Genomic DNA, 17,669 nt, shown 5'->3' with positions numbered 1-17,669 from the left:
GGAGAGAGGCTCTCTTCTTCCAAGTTCAGTTGCAATGTGACCCATATTGTCCTGTGAGCAGTTCAAAACCAAAAACCTAGGCCAGCGGGTTAGTCATGTGACTAGTTGTTTTTTTTTTAACAATCTCCTGCGTTTGTGGATTCTCCATCTTAGCAGGCACCCTGGAATGCTGGCTTTTTTACATATTCAATGTCTGGTGATCAAAACCAATTTGTGTTAATTGGATCAGGGAGCCGTTCTATTGTCTTCAGACACTGTCTGTTAGTATGCAAATGTTTTCCAGCCACTGCTGATCTCTTTAAACAAGTCATCTCTTCCTTCCAGCAACAGTTTAAAATTAATGTTCATACGATGAAATTAATATGCCTCATTCTTGGCAGGTGGGGTCTTCATGACACTATCTTTCCCACTGGTTGGTGGCTTATAGAAAACACCCAACAATGCAATGGTACCTGTATTGTTTTTAAGCTCTAACCAAGTAGATTCTGTCCTTGATCCCTCTCAGATATCATCTATCCAGCACTGTAAAGGTCTCCTTCATCAAAATTACTACCCCTCCTCCTTTCTTTCCTTCCTCATCTTTACTGAACACTTTGTATCCAGGAATATTTAGTACCCAGTCCTGCCCATTTTTGAGCCAGGTCTCATTTATTGCAACCACATCATATTTCCATCTGGCTTTCTGCACTTGCACCTCACCAACCTTATTTACCACACACCGCACGTTCAAGCTCAGTAAATCTAATTTAGACCTTATTGCATTTCCTCTTGCTCTGACCACACCCACCTAATGCTTTGCTATTTCCTACCCTAGTGCTATCTATCTCTTTGTGCACCTTGATTTTCCTCTCTTGTATTATCTCCTGGTTCCCGCACTCCTGCCAAGTCAGCTTAAACCCTCCCCAACGGCACTAGCAAATTGCCCCATAAGTACTTTGCCCCCGGCTCAATTCAGGTGCAACCCGTCCAGCCTGTATAGGTCCCATCACCCCAGAACTGGTCCCAATGTCCAAGGAATCTAAAGCCCTTCCTCCTGCACCATCTCTCCAGCCACACATTCATCTGCTCTATATTCCCACTTCTATACTCACTTGAGCATGGTACTGGGAATAATCCGGAGATTACTACCTTTGAGGACCTGCTTGCGAGTTTCTTTCCTAGCTCCCTAAACTCTGCCTGCAAGATCTAATCCCTCTTTCTATCTTTGTTGTTGGTACCAATATGGATCATAATCACTGACTATTCACCCCCCCCCCCCTCAGAGTGCTGTGCAGTCGCTCAGTGACATCCTTGACCCTGGCACCAGGGAGGCAACGTGCCATCCTGGATTCACATCTGCAGCAGCAAAAATGTCTGTCTGCTCCCCTAACTATAGAATCCCCTATCAGTATTGCTTTTCCCATCTTCCCCCTGCCCCCCTGTATAGTTGAGCCAACTGTGGTGCCGTGGACTAGGCTCTGGCTGCATGCCCCCAGATGAACCATCATTCCCACCAGTATTCAGAATGGAGTACTGGTTGGAGAGTTAGATGCACTCAGCAACTCCTGCACTACCTGCCTGGTCCTTCTTGAGTGCCTGGTGGTCACCCATTCCCTCTCTGCCTGTATGCTCTTAAGCTGCGGGTGACCACATCTATAAAATGTGCTATCCATGAAACTCTTAATAGTGTGGATGCACCAAGGTGTTGCCGGCTGCTGCTCAACTTCCAGTACTTGGAGCTTGAGCTGCTGCAGTTGACGACAATTCCTGCACATGTGATTATCCAAGGCACCACTGAGCCATTGCTGACACCTAACGGGAGTAGTCACTGAGACTGTGCCACACCTTGTGGACTTTTGGTGTGTGAAGTTTAGAAAGAGAATGAAACTGAAGCGAATTAGATTATTGTCGAGGAATCGGAGACAGTTACATTAATTTGCTTGGAGATTATGGATCTGAAGTATGTGACACTTCCAGTTTTAAACAAGCGAATTTTAGCATCAATTGCCTGTAGAGCCGCTAGGTTAGTCTGATTTTAAGGGTTACTTATTAGTGAATTTTTTTTAAGGAACAGCTTAATAATATTTTCACACTTACATTGACAGAGAGAGATGCCCCAAAAATCTGTGGCCATATCTTTATGACAAGTATGTCAGAAAATAGGCTAGAATGTAGATATTCCAGGGCTGGGCCTTGTGAGGTGGGAGAGGTTCCATCCACATGTTTCCAAGGCCATTGTCATAAGGGGAGCGTAGGGCCATAGCTAGGAGTCTCATGGAATGAAAAGTTACTCTTTCAGGAGGAAAAATTGCAGGAACTTTAAAAAAACAGATGAGTTTTCTCTTCATTTTCTTTGATCACTTTTCGTTAATTAGTTATATTGAAGATAGGAAAAAAAGGCTGTTGGGATGATTCTTGACTGTCAGTCCAACAGGTAACAAAGACTTTCCAATTGGCTTGGCAGACAGTGCATCCAGTGGCGAGAACATGGGGGCGGAGTGGCTGGAGATCGTGTGGTGAAACTTCCTGGAAAACATCCAACCAGAGTTGGCAACCGTTGCCATGGAGGGGAGCACTTAGATTGTAGGTTCCCACTCCTGGGGGTCCCAATAGATAGATTATAGAGGGCAGAGGTTCCCCGACCAGTGGCAGTTGTGGGGGAACCATTGGGGTGGCGGCAATTTCCATTCTGGAATTGAGGCCTGGACCCCAGAAGATCTGGTAGCACTATGTTGTTTTCAGTTTTTTAAAGGGTCTCTCCCAGTGGAGTTCCCAGCATGCTCCCCCAGACAGGACTTCTACAGCAGACTATCCACCTTTTTTAATAAGATGGGCTCCGTCAATGAACCTATAAGTGCCCAAGACTGTTAGTGCCTGGTGTTTGGGAGAAGGCTTTACTGGGAAGTTGGTGCGGGGGTGCGAAATTGGATGAATATCTCAATTACCGACCCATTTCAAGTTTGACACACTGAAGCTTTTCTGATCCAGACTCTCAGAAATGCTGACACCAGCTTGCATTCCGATTACACCTTTACTGTAAAGAAATTTCACAGGCTCTTCCCAAATAGTTCTCAGGGCTTGGGCAGGGACTGGGATTTGGGCAGGGGCTGGGTCTAGGGCAGAGAAGCTGCATTCAATTTGGATACCAACAACTGACATGCCAGTTGATGACACCAGAGACACAAAATCTGTGGGCTCTAGAGTGGGGAAAGTTGATGTTATAGTTTGGGGAAGGGATCATCTAAAAGGCCAATAGTTAACAAAGCACTATCCTGGGTTTCTCCATGATGACCATCTGTAAAGTCCTACTTCTGGTTCAAGTCCTACTCCAGGCAGTTGAGCACACACTCTAGACCACAGATTGGCAACCTTAATAACAAGAACAGCCATTTTCTAAAATTTAGTCAAAAACACAATATCTTAACAGCTACAGTGCTGTTACTCAAATGTCAATAATAATGAAAAACAAGACAGAGATACATTTATGAATGCTGTTCACACACCTGCAGAGAAGAGCAATCCATGCTATATCAATATCACATGATTCATCACCGGCAATTGAGAAGCCTGGAATTGAATTTATATCCTTAATCTGTTGGCTGGTGATATTTTCATTTTCACTCTTCTGTCCCTCCCGGACTTTGCTGATAAAGGCATGTCTTTAATTTTTTTGAATAATTTTGTTTTCGTTTTCAAAATCACTGTACAGCTGCTCTGAGACTTGGTAAAGCACTTGTTTACATAGTCACCGGCCGGAATTTTACCGTGGATGGATGGGAGACGGACTCCGACGTGAAAGTCGGTGGTGAACCCGCTTCTGCCTAGCCTGGGGATCTGTCCCATATTTTATGAATCCCCAGGCTTTAATTGTCCCGAGGCGGGACTTCCACCCACTTGAGGGAGGAGGCCCCGCCTCAGTGAGCTGCTAGCCCATCAGCAGGCCGGCAGCTCTTAGTCCCAGCAGTGCCACCGGGAGCAGTGGCCACTGCTGGGGCTGCAGCTCAGCCAACGTCATGGATCGAGGAGGGAAGGTAAGTAGGGGCATGCCTCACCAGGGGGATCGGTCTTTCCCTGGTGAGGCTGGAGTGATCCTTTGAGGGGAGGGAGGTGTCTTGGGTCCCAGGGGTGGGTTGGGAGGCGGGGGTGGCCCTCAATCGGGCATCCAGTGCCCGACTGCCACTGACCCCCACCCCACCCTCCCCGGGCACGGAAAAGCCCGCAGCTATCGCTGGGCGGCCTTTCATGTCCCCAGCACACCCACTTGCCACGGGTAAAATACCCGTGGAGGCGGGTGAGGGCCATTAAGTGGCCACTTAAGGGTCTTGATTGGCCTCGGGCGGGCGGGCCATTTCCCACCCCCACCCCAACCTCCTGCCCGACCGCCGTAAACTTGTCCGAAGGTGGAATCGGGGCGGGTAGGCCTCCCAGAGCCTGCCACTTAATTTTATGCCGCTCTCACGCCACCATCCAACCCGCTGGGGCGGCGTAAAATTCTGGCCACCATCTCCGAATGGCTTTCCTCATTTCACAATTTCTTACCTGCCACAAAACTAGCAGTAGATGAGCTACTTGATGACTTCATCCAACCAGCGAACCTGTTCCTAGATTTGTCTGCCTTGTTCTTCAGCTCCTCCACAGCTTTCATTCTGGCATTTCCAACCGGATACTTTTTGGCAAAGGTAATATGTTTTTTTGGTAAAATGACTCTCAAGATTTGTTTTTTTGTTTTTGCCAAATTTCTCGTTGCAAATGAGACACACAGGGAGGCCTGCTGAATTCGAGATGAATGTGACAGAATCACTAGTATTTGTCTGGATAGCTTGCCTTTTTTAATATTTGGGGTCAGTTCATTAAGCCATAGGATTCTGTTCTCCTTTTGACGTTTGTTCCTTCATTATGTTTCTTTCAATGAGATTAATTATTGACTATTAACAAGTGAACTAATCTTATAGATAAGAAGACAAGGTGGAATCCAGTTGCTGGTAGACCTGTTGGACCATCGGATGCAAGAAGTGCATCGCAGTGCCTGTGGAGCCCTGAGAAACCTGGTGTATGGGAAGGCAAATGACGACAACAAAATTGCCTTGAAAAACTGCGGTGGGATTCCTGCACTAGTGCGACTGCTTCGGAAAACTCCTGACGTGGAGATCAGGGAGCTGGTTACAGGTTAGATTCTATCTTTTCTGCACTCCATAGCTGTTGGCTGCCCAAAGTCGGAAATGAAACCCTCTTTCCTTTGTCTGAGTGAGTTGATTTATTACATCAGGTTCAAGACAAAACCCACTTGGATTTTCCATTGGACATGCCGTCCCCGCTTTTAAATATTATTTTAATGAGCCATTGTCTGATAGATGCCTTTGAGATTATGGGAGATTATGACAAATGGTATCACTGTCTGACTGGCCAGTGGGAATAATGAGAGAACTGCCTTGCTCAGACCCCATTTGTTCAATTCTGAATATCTCCGGAAGGACATATTTTCCTTCGGTCGGGATGCAGTGCCGATTCATCAGAATAATGCTGGGGCTAAAAGGCTTTATTTACTGGCTTGTATACCCTTGAGTATTAGAAGGTTGAATGGTGATTTGATTGAGGTGTGTAAAATGATAAAAGGATTCAAAAGGATAGATTGAGATAAATTATTTCCTCTAGTAGTGAGTCCAGGATAAGGAGGCACAATCATAAAATTAAAGCCAGGCCATTCAGAAGTGAAATCAGGAAGCACCTCTTCACACAAAGGGTAGTGGAAATCTGGAACTCTCTTCCTCAAAAGGCTCTGGACGCTGGGACAATTGGAACTTTCAAGGCTGAAATCGATAGATTTTTGTTGAGTAAGGTTATCAAGGGATATCCAGAGGTTGAGGTACAGATCTACTAAATGACAGAACAGGCTGCAGGGGCTGAATGGCCTACTCCCGTTCTTAGGACTCAAATTTAAGATAATCACAAATGTGATTAAAGTGAAAATTAGATAAACATGCCTTTACACCAATAATAGTAGGAATATGGAAATCTGTGGTACAAACCATTTTTGAAACAGAGCCCATAAACATTGAAAGGGAATTAGATAGTTGCTTGAAAGGGGGGAATGTCAAGGGTCTGGGAGCAAGCAGGTGAGTGGGATAACATCAAATGGCTCCTGTGAAGAAAAGCACTGCTAATTGGCCTGTTGCTGGGCTGATTCAACAATTGGAATATGAATTCTGCTTCTCCTGTTTGACTGAGATCTCACGGGAGGCTTGTAAAGTGCCAACTAGATGGAACTATTCAGCACCTCCCATTGTATGGTGGTGTTGCAAATGAAAGATGAGGACGAGGGGGAATTCATTCTTTAGCAATGGTAATCACTCCATCAACATTAATGGTGGCAGATGTGTTGGCACACACCGTGATGAGAGCTGAAGGAAATACAATAAGAGGTGTAGCATAAGGCTTCAGCACGATATACCTCAGTGAATAGCACCTAGTTATTTGCTGGCAGAGGATGGCCTTGTGTTTCGGTCTGTGCCTCATGCAGACTGCTATTGCTGTCTGTAGCACCTTTAATCTGTTAGGCAAGTATAATTAGATGCCTGCCACATCTACTGGAAAGGCGCTTTGCAACTGTGATGAGTGTTCATTGACGAGGTATCCCACAGAGTGACAGACCTAATAATATGACAGTGCTAGTCATGACATATTTACTCATCTCTTTGTTCTACTGTCAAAACACATAGCCTCAGGGAGCCGTTTGCACGATTGTGATGAATAAGATATCAACACAGCCAGAATGTTTGTAGCTGTTCGGGTTAGCTTGCCAGAAGTTTTTTCAACAATTAATAATAACAATCAGCACTCATTATTGTGAAACTAGAATATTGACCTTCGCTGTGTCATCACAAATGTTGCATGTCATTCGTTGTAGTTTCGTATCACTTTGTATTTGATAGGGGATCACCATGGGGAGGACATTGTAATTAGCCTCAGCATCTATGGTTAAAAGAGAGGAAGCCTTTGTCTCTTCAAACATTTTCAAAATGGACATCAATTCCACTATCGATGATGTTATAGAGTTATAAAGTTATACAGCACAGAAACAGGCCCTTCAGCCCATCGTGTCCATGCTGGCCATCAAGCACCTATCTATTTTAATCCCATTTTCTAGCACTTGGCCCGTAACCTTGTATGCTATGGTGTTTTAAGTGCTCATCTAAATACTTCTTAAATGTGTGAGGGTTCCTGCCTCTACCACCCCTTCAGGCAGTGTGTTCCAGATTCCAACCATCCTCTGGGTGAAAACATTTTTCCTCAACTCCCCTCTAAACCTCCTGCCCCTTACCTTAAATCTATGCCCCCTGGTTATTGACACCTCCGCTAAGAGAAAAAGTTTCTTCCTATCTACCCTATCTACGCCCCTCATAATTTTGTATACCTGAATCAGGTCCCCCCCTCAGCCTTCTCTGCTCTAAGGAAAACAACCCTAGCCTATCCAGTCTCTCTTCATAGCTGAAACGCTCCAGCCCAGGCAACATCCTGGTGAATCTCCTCTGCACCCTCTCCAGTGCAGTCACAACCTTCCCATAGTGTGGTGACCAGAACTGTACACAGTACTCCAGCCGTGTCCTAACTAGCATTTAATAGTTATATAGTATAGCTATACTGCATGAATAGTTTCTTTCTTTTGGGCCTCCTTATCTCGAGAGACAATGGATACGCGCCTGGAGGTGGTCAGTGGTTTGTGAAGCAGCGCCTGGAGTGGCTATAAAGGCCAATTCTGGAGTGACAGGCTCTTCCACAGGTGCTGCAGAGAAATTTGTTTGTTGGGGCTGTTGCACAGTTGGCTCTCCCCTTGCGCCTCTGTCTTTTTTCCTGCCAACTACTAAGTCTCTTCGACTCGCCACAATTTAGCCCTGTCTTTATGGCTGCCCGCCAGCTCTGGCGAATGCTGGCAACTGACTCCCACGACTTGTGATCAATGTCACACGATTTCATGTCGCGTTTGCAGACGTCTTTATAACGGAGACATGGACGGCCGGTGGGTCTGATACCAGTGGCGAGCTCGCTGTACAATGTGTCTTTGGGGATCCTGCCATCTTCCATGCGGCTCACATGCATGAATAGTACCACAATCCTATTTCATTGTCATATAATATTGGATCAAAGTTGTTTCTAAGTGGAGCTTTTAAAAAATAATTTGACCATCAGGGTTCATTTCCAAAACTATAACTTAAATCTTGTAGACAGCAAGTGAGATGCAGCCTGGGATATGGATGATTGTTCATGTGAAAAATGAGGTCTGGCTAAAGAGGCAGTTGAGGCACCGACAGGTCAGGGCCTTTGGATGAGAGCTAAGGTGAGTACAGCAAGACTTTCCATTCTTCCCGAAATCTAATCCTTGGCATTATTACAGAGCCATCACACGATTCTGTGGGAAGTCATGAGAAACTTTACAACCATATCGAGTTCAGGACAGGAGCAGTCAAGGTCACAAGAGTAATGGTATTTTTTGAGTCTAAATCCAATATGATGGGAATATCAACAGCATTTCTATAGCACTCCTTGGACCCTGAAAGATAAGTCACGGTGTTTAATGGGATGGTGGGAAATGGCGGATGTCAAATGGGGGAAAAGCAGAAGTTGGGGTGTATGTGTTGGGGTGCAAAAGGCAAATGAAAGTGAAGTGTTTTACTAAGGAGGCTTTTAAATGTAGGGGAGGAATGGCAAAGCAATGAATTTAGAATGGCAGTCAACGTTAATAGTAGAATATGTCTTCAGTATATAAGATTAAGGGATTGTCTGATCAAGATGTTCAAAATGTTAAGAAGATTCAATGGGGTAGATACAGAGAAACTATTTCCTCTGGTTGGGGGAATCAAGACCAAGGGTACAATCGTAAAATTAGAGCTAGGTCAATTCAGAGTGAAATCAGGGAGCAACTTTTCCACACAAAAGATAGTAAACATGTATAATTCTCTCTGCACAAATGCTGTAGATACTGGGAAAATTGGAGCTTTCAAGACTGAGATTGATTTTTTTTTGCTAGTTAATAGTATCAAGGGTTAGGGAACCAGGACGGGTCAATGGAGTTGAGGTACAGATCAACTATCATCTAATTGAATGGCAGAGCAGGTTTGAGGAACTGAATGACCAATTCCTGTTTCTCAGCTCCAAAGGAGGGAACAGGAAACCTGCCATAGCTCTTTAGATATAATGTCATCTTCCTGCGATGACCTAGTACAATTAATTGGGTTGGGAACACATAAGGAGGTATTAGGGTAGGTGAGCAATTGTCCAAAGAGTAGCTTTTAAGGACTGTCTTAAACGAGGATAGACAAGTAGAGAGGCAGAGAGGATTAAGCAGGGAATTCCAGAGCTTAAGCCTCAGCAGCTGAAGACCTTATCTCAGCAATCTCTTCCAGCCATCCATTCATACTACCCCTCTCCATTCCTATGACTCTGAAAACTCCCAAAGATGGAGCAGATGAACAAGGAAAACTATGCAAACTAAACAAATGTATCCATGGCCTGAATAACGCTTCGAGGGTATGTTTTATTTTTCCAGCAAAATCTGCTTTGCTGAAAATCAGTTGTGTTCAAGTAAAGCAGATACCGCATTGTTTTATTGGTGTCATAAAGGAAACCTATCAGGTATTATCATGATGCATGTTCATGATTTCTTAGGGGGTGGAACTGTGGCGTTTGCGATATGTGTTATTAAGATTAGAGAAGAATTTAAAATTGGGAGACAATTGTGGGGCTTTTAAATATATTGGTTTAGATGTTAAGCAAAGTAGGTCTGGAATAACTTTAAATCAACAACCCTATTTAGAGAGTGCTACTCCCAACCCAATTGCATTAGGTCATCACAGGAAGATGATATTATATCTAAAGAATAAGGGCAAAGCTTAATTGGTCAGTTGAACTGGTTGTGCACACAGACTAGACCAGATGCTAATTTTGATGTGTTGAAGTTAAGTACTGCAATGAAACATCCTAAAGTTGAGAATATTTTAAGGGCAAATAAAATATTCTTACGACCAGGTGAGAAGGGGTCTAAGGATTCCCTCTCAGTCTTTGCCTGGTTTAACCGTAACAGGGTTTAATTTTTAAAAACACTGTGTTTTTAGCTCCCCCTCAGTGAATCCTTGTTCACTGCTTTCCAATTGCAAGGCAAAGAAATCAAATCAGACAGGTTTTCTTATATTTAAACGGGAAAGGTGTAAGTTTATTGATCTTAAACTCTAATCCGGTTAACGACTGCAAATACGCAACGCGACCATGCTAGCATGCATACGCGGTAAACACACATGCAGATAGAGACAGAAAAAGTAGAAAAAATAAAGGGGAAAGGTTTGAGGCAACAGTTGGGTTGTAATTACAGTCCTTTGAGTTCAATGTGGAGTCTTTGGTTGCCAGTAAGTCTTGCTGTTCATTGGGGCCCAGTGCACGCTTCAACTTGTTTCGATGTAGGAGTCTTTTCTCTCTTGAGGTTTATGTGTTTTCAGTGGGTCCGGAGGCCTGTGAGAAAGCGAGAGAGAGCCAGCCAGGAGAGAGGCTGTCTTGTTCCAGGTTCAGTTGCAATCTCTGCAGTCTGTTCCCAAACTGTTCTGTGAGCACAATTCAAAACTCCAAGTTGACCAGCAGGTTAGTCATGTAACTAACTGTTTAAACAAACACTGTTGCGTTTGTGGATTCCAAAGCTTTCGGTTGGGGGAGGGGGGTGGGGGTTGGTGTAGTGCTGTCTCTTACCCCAACAAGATGTGGATCAGCATTGCCCAGCCCAATCTCTGTTAATTGAATCACTGAGCCATTCTTTTGTCTCTCCAAGCACTGTCTCTTTCTGTGCAAATGTTCTCCAGCCAAGTGTCTAGTGATCTCTTTTCAAACAAGTAATTTCTTCACTCCAGCAACAGTTCAAAATTAATGTTCATATGATGAAATTAATGTGCCTCATTCTTGGCAGGTGGGGGTCTTCATGTCAATATTTAAATTAAATCTGGATAAATACATACTGCAGTTCCCATCATTCGGTGACCCAAAGAAAATGAAGCTAGTCATTTTTAGCGATGCTTCACATGCAAATCTTCCTGATAGATATTCTAGTGTAGCTGGTTTCACAATATTTCTGATGGGTAGAATGAAAAATGTTGTCCTTTAGCTTGGGAAGCTAAGATACTAAAAAGGGTTGTTAAAACTACTTTGGCTGCCGAAACACTGGCTGTTTTGGAGGTAGTGGATATGGGATTCTATTTGTCAAATATTTTAGGTGAGATTCTATACAATGAGCATGCTGAAGATAGTATACCCATTGAATGTTACGTAAATAATCATTCCCCATTTTTAATTCAATCATGCGATGTGCACATCGCTGGCAAGGCAACATTTGTTGCCCATCCCTAATTGCCCTTGAGAAGGTGGTGGTGAGCTGCCTTCTTGAACTGTTGCAGTCCATGTGGTAGGCACACCCTCACTGCTGTTAAGAAGGAAGTTCCAGGGTTTTGACCAGGCGACAGTAAACGAATAGCGACATAGTTCCAAGTCAGGATGGTGAGTGGCTTAGAGGGGAACTTGCAGATGATGGTGTTTCCATGTGTCTGCTGCCCTTGTCCTTCTAGGTAGAAGAGGTTGTGGCTTTGGAAGGTGCTGTCGAAGGAGGCTGGGCAGGTTTCTGTAGTGCATCTTGTAGATGGTACATACTGCTGCCACTGTGCGATGGTGGAGGGAATGAAAGTTTAAGGTGGTGGATGGGTGCCATCCAGGAATGTGCCAAACAGGGAGAAGCATTTTGGTCTGTCTTAAATGGAGATATGCAGTACAGGAATGTGTTAAAAATGAGCAGGTGTACAGGAATGTATTAAACAGGGAAAAGCAGTACAGGAATGTGTTAAACAGTGAGGAGTACAGGAATGTGTTAAACATGGAGGGAAGGAGTACAGGAATATGTTAAAAAGTGGGAGTGAATGCGAGTGCAGGAATGTGTGAAAGTGAGGAATACAGAATGTGGTGAACAGTGAGAAGGAGTACAGGATTCTTTTAAACGGGGAAAAGCGTTACAGAAATTTTCAAAACATTGCAAAGAGTGCATTATTGTATGTGGCAGAGGTGTGCACTCAGCACTGTGTAATTTGTGGGCCGTGAAATGAGCAACAATGGGAAACCATTGCAATCGTGCAAGATTGTGACTAATCTCCTGACACTCAACCTCCTCATTGTCAAGATGGCATCAGAGACTCATGGTTATGATATTGGACTGAAAATGCAGGAGTTATTGAATCAATTAATCTGGTAATTTGTGAAATAAGAAAGACTTGTATTTATATTGCACCTTTCATGGTCGCAGGACATCTCAATGTGTTTTACAGCCAATTAAGTACTTTTTGAAGTGTAGTCACTGTTTTAATGCAGGAAACACAGCGGCCATTTTGTACACAGCAAACACCCACAAACAGCAATGTGTTAATGCTCAGCTAATCTGTTTTTGTGATGCTGTTTGAGAGATAAATATTGGTCAGGCCACTGGGAGGGAACTTACCTACTCTTCTTTGAAATAGCGCCATGGGATCTTTTACATCCACCTGAGCTGGCAGATGGGCCTCAGTTTAACACTGCATCCTTAAAGTGGCACTTCCAACAGTGCAGTACACCCTCAATGTCAGCCTTAATTTTTGTGCTCAAGCCCTGGAGTAAGGCCTGAACCCGGGACCTTATGATTCATGCTACCAACTGAGCCACAACTGGCACCAGTGGGCCGATCCTAGTTTAAATGGCATTAAACACTGCCCGATAGTCAAAAGAAACTAACTAGTTGACCAATACCATCAAAGAAGGGCAGCTGTCACCCTCACCTGGTCTGGCCGAGATGGGATTTGAGCTCCATGCTACATAGTTGACAATTTAATACTGTCAAGGGATGGGCCAGAACAAAGCCCCGGAGCAACGCCAGGAAACAACAGTGATATATTCACCATGTACTTCACTGTACTTCTGGAGGTGTGGCGTGAGGTCCCCCCACCAGCACAACCAACCCCACCCCTGCCACAAAAAGGTACTTGAGAGCTACCTTTGGTTATATTGCAGCAGTGTTGTGACATAAGTGCATTGCAAGGGGATGTTCTGTAAGGTGTTTAATCATGTGCACAGCAACAGATGTGATAATGAGCTGTTTTCACATTACTTGCACCAAAACAAGCCAGCATTCCTTTCAATCTTCAATAAAAGTATTAAACAATCTTTGAATATTTCTTCAAACAGGTGAAAAATGCGAGAAAACAAGCTGAAAACCTAACCTATTCCCAACTGCAAAGGATTAACTATTAATGCAGTTCAGTCACCTTCACTAACATACATTACAAAGTGATTGAGGGCCAATAAGCCAAAAGCAGAGGAATACATTCAGATAATACTTGAATTACAGAAGTTGCAATTACTTTTTGTGTATCCTGGTTTGGACTCCCTTTATAAAGTGTCTTCCCAGACCTTACATTATAGGGTGGGGCAGTGGAATAGCACACTGATCAGAAAAAAGAAGCACTTTACAGCCAATGCAGTACTTTTGAAGTGCAGTCACTCTTGTAATGCAGGAAACACGGCAACCAATTGGCGCACTGGACCAACCCACAATCAAAGAGATGATCTCTTTTTTTTAAGTGATGTTGGTTGAGTCAGTCAGTCATGTGGGTGGGTCAGAGACTGAACAAATAAGGAAATATACAGGGTCAAGATGGGAGAAAGTAGTTCAGTGGAATAGCAGCAGGCTAGTCAGTCTAACATAATAGTCCTGTTTATAGCCCCAAAATCCAGCTCCAGAGCACCTGCTGGTTTCGGCATCCTAGGGGCCATTTGATGAAAAAAATGGTGGGGACCACTTCAGGCGCAACTCGCGCCTGTCGCCATGTTGTGGAAGACAATAGCATAGGCTCCTGTGTGTGCACCAGAAGTATGCACAGTGGGCGGATCATGATGTCAGTCAGCGTGTAATGCTGATTTGACACCTGACCTGCCATTTTGGACCTTGCTGCTCCAGTTAAAGTCCTCTTTTAAACTCACACGGCTGAGTATGCATTCAGCTGCACAAGGGAAACTCCTCCCCCCACCAGTACTAATTAAAGGCATAACCATCCAACTTTTAAGTGAGGTGCTTTTCACTTTATGCTGCAAAGTTGGTGGAAGTACTTTATTGTTGGAGCGGTTGAGAGTCATAGTCATAGAGTTATACAATAAACACAGGCCCTTCGGCCCATCGTGTCTGTGCTGGTCATCAAGCACCTACCTATTCTAATCCCATTTTCCAGCACTTGGCCCGTAACCTTGTGTGCTATCCCATTTCAAGTGCTCATCTAAATACTTCTTAAATGTTGTGAGGATTCCTGCATCTACCACCCCTTAAGGCAGTGCGTTCCAGATTCCAATCACCCTCTGGGTGAAAACATTTTTCCTCAAATCCCCTCTAAACCTTCTGCTTCTTACCTTAAATCTATGCCCCCTGGTTATTGACCGCTCCGCTAAGTGAAAAAGTTTCTTCCTATCTAACCTATCAATGCCCTCATAATATTGTATACCTCAATCAGGTCCCCCCTCAGCCTTCCCTGCTCTAAGGAAAACAACCCTAGCATAACCAGTCTCTCTTCATAGCTGAAATGCTCCAGCCCAGGCAACATCCTGGTGAATCTCCTTTCCAGTGCAATCACATCCTTCCCATAGTGTGGTGACTAGAACTGTACACAGTACTCCAGCTGTGGCCTGACTAGTGTTTTATACAGCTCCAACATAACCTCCCTGCTCTTATATTCTATGCCTTGGCTAATAAAGGCAAGTATCCCATATGCCTTCCTAACCACCTTATCTACCTGTGCTGCTGCCTTCAGTGATCTATGGACAAGAACACCAAGGTCCCTCTGACCCTCTGTATTTCCTAGGGTCCTACCATCCATTGTAAATTCCCTTGCCTTGTTAGTCCTCCCAAAATGCATCACCTCACACTTCTCAGGATTAAATGCCATTTGCCATTGCTCTGCCTGTCTTACCAGCCCATCTATATCGTCCTGTAACCTAAGGCTTTCCTCCTCACTGTTTACGACACCACCAATTTTTGTGTCATCTGCGAACTTACTGATCATACCTCCTATATTCGCATCTAAATCATTAATGAGAGAAGTTGGTTAAGTCAGAAAGAAGTGGAAGGAGTTGTGTGCTTCTGAAAATTCTCCAGTACTCTCAGGAGTGTGTCTCCCAATTCATGTTTGAAGCAGCTGGCACATCCACAGTCCAGATGGGCTGCTTGTGATTGTATCACCAGACTCCAGTTCCCCTGAATGAATCCCCAAATCACCATTGCTCAATGCTTCCACATTTTAGCATGCCTCTGTCGCGGTCTTTCAAAGCATCCCCTTGGTCACAATCCTGCAATAAAAGACACCACAGAACAACAATTTCACATCAACTTTATCTAACAAAACATCCAATTCTCCGTACAATACTTAACTAATCACCCAATCACCCTTGTGCATTCCCTTAGTGTCTACCTTGCAGTTCTCTTTGCCTGTCATAGTGTTCCTACGCAGCACTACCTCAGCGCTGCAGCAGGGCTGATGGAAGGCTGCTGACTTTCAATGGGGGAGACTGCAGATGGCCTTTCAGGATGCCCTTGAGCAGCCCTGGGCCTCGAGAACTCAGCTTTGACTGCATCGTTTCAGCATGGGCAGAAGCAGTCTGGGCTGATTATCTGACAGGCAATACTGGTGGAGTGGCAGTGATGGGAGAACAAATGCAGTCATCCTGAAAGGGGACAGCAAGTTCGGGCTCCATGGAGGCCCTGTCACTCTCCCTGAGCAGCACCTCAACAATTTTAGTAATCTGCGAGAGCATAGATTGTTGCATTGCTGTGCCACCCTGAAAGCCTATTTAAGCAGTGGTATCTGCAACCACGATGGCAGCAGTCTGACCCTGCATGGCAACAAGCAGAGATCTCACAATCTCGCTCAGATGTTGCGTGGCGTCTGCCTGAGCTGCAATGGAAGCTGAGATATCGGCAATCAGATGCTGTATCATAGTTATGGTGGTAAATGTTCTCCTGGAGTTGGCCACCACTTCCACACTGGAAAGGATGAGCTCCAAGCTCTGTGTGAAGTCCTGTGCCAAGTTGGAGCCGGACTCCTCCGCACTCCTTGATGGTGACAGCAGGCTCTCTCGCAGCCCTGCCATTACACCAAGCATTTCATTGTGCACACCCATCAGCCTTTTTCTATATGCCACCCCATCAAAGTCCTCAGCAGCAGAATCCATTTTCTGTCAATGGAAGCAGCCATGAAAAGGTTCCAGTGATTGTTGGGGGTGTTGAAGTGAGCAACATTGTAGATTCAGGCAGTGACAGTAATGTCATCAGCAGAGCATTGTGGGAGGAACTGAAGATGAAGAGAATCAAGTATACATCTCGACAATGTGCTAAAAAACTTTTTCCTTACCCATCTAAAACGCCGCTTCAAACTGTTGGATACTTCACTTTGAGGGTGAGAGCTGAGGATCAGAGTGTGGAGGCAGAATTCATAGTGACTGAGGATGCTGGTGAGCCTCTTCTGAGTAGAGAAACTGCCCAAGCCCCAGGGGTGCCACACATTGGATTGAAATTGAATTCTGTGAATTCCTATGTGGAGCTTCGAGAGGAGTTTGGACCAATGTTTCAAGGAATTATGAAATTGCACAACCGCCAAGTGAGATTTTCAATTGACGAGAATGTGAAGCCTGTAGTTCTTTCAACCTGTATGCAGAACAGCTTTTGGTCTGAGAGGGAAAATTGAGCCAAAGATCAAGGAACTGGTTGACCAAGACATCATAGAGCCAATTGAAGGACCAACACCATGGGTGACTCCTGTTGTGGTAGTGCCGAAACCAAATGGTGACATCAGACTCTGTGTTTATAATGCAACAAGTAAATGAAGCGGTAGTGAGAAAATGTCACCCAATTCCCACTGTGGATGAACTCTTTCAAGAGTTGTCAACAAGCAAGGTATTCTCGAAATTAGACTTAAAATTGGGAGATCACCAGCTGTAGCTTCATCCTGATTCAAGGAAGGTGACAACTTTTATCACTCATTATGGACTTTACCAGTACAAGAGATTGCTATTTGTCAACAAAGCGGCACCAGAGATTTACCAACACAAAATCCATAAGGTGATACAAGGGATCCCAGGAACAGCCAATATCTCAGAAGACATCATTATTCATGGAGTCAATAGAGAGGAACATGAACAAAGGCTGAGATTAATATTGGCTAGATTGCAGTTAACAGGACTTAATGGTAAATGCAGACAAGTGCTTGCTGGGCGCGACAGTGCTAAAGTTCATGGGGCATAAACAGTGGAATCAATCCTGCCAAAGACAAGATAGAAGCAATATTAGGGGCACATGAACCATAAACTGTCAGCGAAGTGAGAAGTTTTCTGGGATTTGTGATCTATTGTGTGAGGTATATCCCAAACTTCATTACCCTGGCTGATCCATTGAGGAGGTTAACCAGAAAAAATGAACGGTTCAGATTTGATGAAGAATGGAAGGCAACATTCAAAGCTTTGAAAGACAACTTGACAAGTGCTCAAATGCTGGGATATGATGATTCAAATGCACCAACGAAAGTCATTGCAGATGCTAGTCCTGTTAGGATTAGGGCCAGTGCTGGTGCGAATGCATGCTGAGGGACTGAGAATCATTGCTTATG

At 44.4% G+C, this 17,669-nt stretch overlaps 1 protein-coding gene across 3 annotated transcripts in view; it reads left to right on the top strand.

Annotated features, from left to right (window-relative positions):
• Positions 1-17,669, top strand: part of LOC137383425 (catenin delta-2-like) — a 552,588-nt gene that overhangs the window by 364,784 nt on the left and 170,135 nt on the right. For all 3 annotated transcript variants that reach the window (XM_068056267.1, XM_068056277.1, XM_068056257.1), the window contains one exon: positions 4,932-5,145. In XM_068056267.1, the coding sequence (XP_067912368.1) occupies positions 4,932-5,145 (214 nt within the window). The remainder of the gene's footprint in view (positions 1-4,931; positions 5,146-17,669) is intronic.

This window comes from Heterodontus francisci, chromosome 2 (genome assembly GCF_036365525.1).
Source record: "Heterodontus francisci isolate sHetFra1 chromosome 2, sHetFra1.hap1, whole genome shotgun sequence".
In the NCBI taxonomy this organism is placed as follows: Eukaryota; Metazoa; Chordata; class Chondrichthyes; order Heterodontiformes; family Heterodontidae; genus Heterodontus; species Heterodontus francisci.
Note: the sequence above shows the minus strand (reverse complement) of the source record. Positions and strands in the feature narration are given on the sequence as shown.